This window comes from Hipposideros armiger, unplaced genomic scaffold (assembly GCF_001890085.2).
Source record: "Hipposideros armiger isolate ML-2016 unplaced genomic scaffold, ASM189008v1 scaffold_59, whole genome shotgun sequence".
NCBI lineage: Eukaryota > Metazoa > Chordata > Mammalia > Chiroptera > Hipposideridae > Hipposideros > Hipposideros armiger.
In genome coordinates, this window is record NW_017731409.1 from 2,703,279 (window position 1) to 2,708,747 (window position 5,469).

Sequence of the window (5,469 nt, forward strand, 5' to 3'; positions counted from 1 at the left end):
CACTTTGAGAGGCAGCATGAGGACAGAGAGTTTCTGCAGTGTAGGACTCTTCAGGATGGAGCAAAGGCAGGAAAGGGAATTCATCACAACATCTCCCTGGATTTTTTTTTGCTCTTAACGACTCTGGTCCAGGACCCAGAGGTGACTACCAGATACCAAGGATCACTAAGAAATGTAATGGAATTTGTTCCATACCTGAAGTGCCTGAAACAGTCCTCGGGCTCCTATAAAAATAAACAGCACATTTCAAAAATTTTGCCAGTGTAACCACAAATATTTAGAAAAGAACTATTGGGTATGAGATAACGAGCCATTCTCTACATGCCTGGTAGGTAGTAATGACACATGTTTAGCAAGCCTAGGGCATTACTGATTATACTAATACATATTAGAGTAAAATTACCTAAATTCCTCTAACATGCAAGCTTATCCAGCTTCTAAAAGCCATAAAAGTGAATTGTATGCAATAACATATAATGTATTTGTATTGTATCTATTACCTGCCTCACCATGAGGCTGGGGCATCCCTACCCTGCTGCCTCTCCAGTCCCTGAAAACTTATTTGGGGTTGAGACTGAAAGAAGCTCAGCGGCTTAAATAGAGTCGAGTCAATTGTGTTGGCAATATGGGCTCTCATGGCGACCTGGGGGTAAATTCTGGAATGGATGGGTGCCCGGTTCTTTTAAACTGGTTATTTTTTTAAGAAATGAAAGACTCAGAAAGTAACTTTAACCCCCCACCCCCACCCCACCCTTTACCTGCCTAAAACAATTCAGATTTTAAAATCCTGCTTAAAGGGAGGGAGCTATATCACCTTAGTTACAATATGACCTAATTGTGGCAGTGGGGAGAAGCCAAGCAAAGTCTCTCTGTTAGACTGACTCCCCACTGTGTCCCATTGTTTCTGGATGGCCAGGCAAGAATTTGTTTACCAAATGGTTGCTCTTTCTTAACTTCCTGTGGATTGCCTGCTTTCCTTGTGAAGCCCCAGACCCCTGCCTCCCTCTCTTTAGTCCAGAAGGGCACGTAAGCCTCAACTGGTTCCTATAGTCTTAGGGAACCCCCGTGTGTACATATGTAGTAGTTTGATTATTTTTCTCTTGTTGATTGTCTCATGTTATTTTGATTATTAGACCAGCCAAATGAACTTGAAGGGTAGAAGGAAAATTATTCTTCCATCCCTAAACAGGTGGATAACATCCCCAAGTAAATACTACATTTATAAATACTACATTTGCCCAAGATGCTACATTTGTCATGGTGTCATTGATAAAATGGGAGACAAGCTGTCAGTTTTTCAGAATATTTTCCTTTCAGAAATGTCTTTAGATAAAGAAGTTTGTTTTCTGCATTCCTGAGTTTTAAAATTAACGATAATTACAATGCTTAATTTCTTAACCTCATTTGCATGCTAAAACATAAACTTAAGTCATGTAACTTTCACCAAAGCTTTGTTTCTTCACCACATTGTCAATACATATTTTGGAAGTATTGCTGTTTTAGTAAAAGAAAGCATTTGGGAAAAATGATTACCCTTAGATAATATCTTCCCAGATAAGTACAAAGATATGATTATGATTTACTTTAAGGGTTCTGGCAAAGACATCCAGTTCGGGTTCTACTAATGGATCTTTCTAAAGTAAAGGTTAAATTAGTAATTTTCTGAGGAGTTTGCAAATAAATGTTCATGTAGCCTTCACTAAATAGGTCTGGTGATTTAAATGAAGGTTAAGCTTAATGATAAAAGTTTTCAAGAGACTGAGAAATATCAAGTAAATGTACTTTAAATAGGTGCAAATTAAAATAAAGACTGCCATTATCCTCTTTAAAACAAAGGGAAGAGGCATAGTAGCACTATTGTCAAGGTATGAGAAGGAAAATAAATGCTTCACAAAGTAAATCCTTCACTTCTAAAGGACCTAAAATGACATAGATGTCTCCACAGTCTTTCACTCATCTAGATATAAATTGCTAAATTTACATTTTAAAGTGTAATGAATTTGAGGATAAAATATTTAAGAAGGTCATTGTTTAATTTTTTTTCATTGTTCCAGAGTACATGGTGATAAAGTACCACTGAAATCCATGGTCGTGGAGAAGAAAAATATATAGGACCTACTTATCACTCTCACAGTGCCCTGACTTAATCTTACAAAATCCTACAAATGTTCCAGGAATAAAGCACCAGTGAATTCCATTCTGTTCTTAGATATTATATCTATCATTCATAATGAACTTAATGAACATTTTCAAATTAGGCTCTAGCTAGGAACTATGTTCCTGATGCAAACTGGCAATAAAAAAAAAATCCATGCTTGATTAAATTGGGCTTAAGAGGATTACTTTAGAATCAAAATATGTTTTTGTCTTTGTTTTAAAAAATTTATCTATTTATTCTTCTCTCCAGTAGAGTCATCAGATAATTGACATGGGAAGCTGAGAATCCTGGGGGGCAGGGCCTTGAAGAATTTGGGATCCTTTGTATCTTTAACATGCTATGTTTTTTGCTATTTATATAGGGATTCATTTTTCTCTACATTTCTAATAGTGATCATAATAGTGAGACTAACAAAATTTTTCACCTGCAGAGCATTTTTCATCCTAAAAATTTTTTTTTTTTNAAAAAAAAAAAAAAGGATTCAATGTTAAAAGGTTCAATTTATTGACAACTTTTTGTGGAAGTGTCACATCTGCCCTTTATATCTATAGAGATTTATAACTATAAAAAATTACCTTTAGGTTGTCTTACATGTTTTTTCCATTGGCCTTTTCTTTCTCTGTTTTACTTTCCTTTCCTCACATCCATTCCCCTGAGAAAAGGGGAGACAGATGAGGCACAAGACTGAGGAAATTAGAAGAGGATTCAAGGGGAGACAGCCAGAGGGCAAAAAGAAAAATAGCAGGGAAAGGTGGAAGAGAGAGGGGAAGTGAGGAAGAAAGGAAAAAGCCAAAGCAAGAGATTAAAAAAGGCACAGAAGGAGAGAGAACTTATTTTGGGTCTTAAATTCAAATCACGTTTCTAGCCCCCTCAGCAAAAATGTCTTTTTTATTTTTCAATGGAGCCCATTGTTAAATTTCACAAACAGGTTTCCTTTAGGGTCCTCCCACCTTTTCTCTTGTTAGCCTGGGTTCCACAAACAGAAAAAACCTGGCTGTTTAGGATTCCAAGAAATTTGATTTGCAATCAGAAAAGGAAGATGGGTGGGCTTGGGAAGGTGCTCCCAGTATTTCATAGGTATTTTTTCCTCTCTTCTTTTCTTGAATCTCTATAGTTTGTCTCATTTCTTTCCATCTTGGAAAAATGCCATAGGATCATAGATAAGCCTATTATTTGGGCTCACTGTAAAGACATCAGCAAAGTTAAGGAGAATAAAGCCTAGGAAGATAAGAAATTGAAAGTCAAGAAGGAAGAGAGATGGACCCAGACCTAGAGAGAGAGGTTTAGCCTGGGCCCTGCCTCAGTCTTTTTGTAAAAACAGTACATTTGAAGTGTCACTTTACCCAAACTCCTCCTCAGGAAGGAGAAAAAGTGTGATTCTTTCAAACTGCTGAGAGGTTTGAGAACTGAATCAGAGACCATGCCCCCAACTAGCATTGCCCAGGAGTTGGGTTAATGTGAATCTGACAAGGTTAATAGTACCAGGGGTTTGTTTTACTGCTGTGGGAGAGCTTATTATCCTGGTTTCTGTCTAGAATAGAAATCAGATTTACAGACTCATTTTTAGTCTATACTCAGTCTAAATTCAATGGGACAAGGGATTAAGATTCTATGAATCTTTGCTTTTCTTGGGATAGAGTGTTAAGTGTGAGAGTATGAAAGGGAAAAAAAAGACGTGTTTCAGAGGAGTGTGAAAAGGGGGAAAGAAATGCTAATCAGAGGGAAAATTGAAAAACTATACAATCCTAAGGAAAAATGGGAAGATATAGGAGAGAAAAGTGGAAAGAATGAGAAAGTACATGAAAGAAAACAAACAGGGAAAATAATTAATACTTTCGTAAAACTGCGTGCCAAATTTGTATCTTGTACCTTCCTTGCAATTTAAGAAGCTCAGAGTGGAACTTCGGTGCTTGTTGGCTGTTCTTTGCTTTGCTCCTCATTTCCAGAGCCCCATTTCAAGCTGCCTGCTACATTTACAAAGATGGGCCACCAGGACCACAAACATACCAGCATATAAAATTTTAACAGCTGAAAGGACCTTGAGACAGCGAATCTTGCCCTCCTCATCCCCCTACCCATGTGCACACACATTTGACAGCTGAGCAAATGAGGCCCAGAGAGATTAAATATAGGGACACCCAGGGAACAGAGGAAGTGCAGTTAGAAGTCAAACCTAGGGCTTTTTATTCCAAGTTTAGTGTTTAATAGTTGACTTCTTCGCCTTCCAAAATTCTTCTCATTCCTTTTCCCAGCTTGTTTCATGGACTCACTACTTTCTGGTCATGTTGCCTCCCTAACCCTGTCATCCTCAGATTTTTAAGTCTTGTCCCCACAGGAAGTCAGTCAATAAATCTTGTTGACTTATGTATTCAGGTCCTTGTTTCCATCTGACTGCTTCTTACCTGCTTGAAGACGCTGGAGCCCTTCACCTGGACTACTATAGTGACTTCTTATCTCTAGCCTCCTCCAGCTTCTCTTAAAGATTGCAGTCAGAGTAATCGTCCTAAAACGCAACACTAATTTTGCCATTGCTCTTTCAGTGGCTCCTTCTTACCTACCAGACAGTATTATCCAAACTCCTTAGCGTGGCCCACAACCTCCATAGTCTGACTTCTGTCTTGTTTCTGGCTGCATCGCTTGTTACTCCTCACCTGAGTGTGCCCTGCATCGTTCCACCCCTTTGATATGCTTCCACTATTCCCCATATCCAGGATATCCTTGTTTCCCCTTTCCTAACTCAAAGACTGCCTCCTTCATTGAATTTTTCATGATTTTCCTCCTTGAGCTAAAACTAGGTCCTCCACTGTTCTCTTAAAGCACCTCTACCATTACCATTTATGTTATTTGTGCACATGTCTTGAGGCCAGGTAATATGTCATGTTATTTATTTATTTTTAATCTCTCCCAGAGCCTGCCAGGGCCTCATCTATAATAGATAGGCATCGAATGCTTGTTCAGTTGAACAAAATTGAGTTTGTGCCAGTAGGCAGGTGAAAGAATCAGTCACATATAGGATGAAGATAAAAGTATCAGTGTCCTACATTAATTTTAAATTTCCATGGCTCAAGTAGTGAGTGCTTCAGAATATATGTAGAAATACTAATTATGTCCTAATGTACTATGTATTAGTGATAAGGCTGCGGCTAAATTGATCCTTGCCTTTAGAAAATGAGAGGAAAATGTTTGCCTGTTGGACATCTCTGGAATTTCTACAAATTCACTTTGATTTCTTTTTGAAATAAAATTTGGTGTGGAAATTGATAAATGAAAATTCTGTATACTGCCAAGGAGGTTTTGCATTTTTCTTATAA

At 37.9% G+C, this 5,469-nt stretch overlaps 1 protein-coding gene across 3 annotated transcripts in view; it reads right to left on the minus strand.

Annotated features, from left to right (window-relative positions):
• Positions 1-5,469, minus strand: part of GARIN2 (golgi associated RAB2 interactor family member 2) — a 46,978-nt gene that overhangs the window by 17,409 nt on the left and 24,100 nt on the right. For all 3 annotated transcript variants that reach the window (XM_019641312.1, XM_019641310.1, XM_019641311.1), the window contains one exon: positions 196-224. In XM_019641312.1, coding sequence (XP_019496857.1) covers positions 196-224 — 29 coding nt within the window. The remainder of the gene's footprint in view (positions 1-195; positions 225-5,469) is intronic.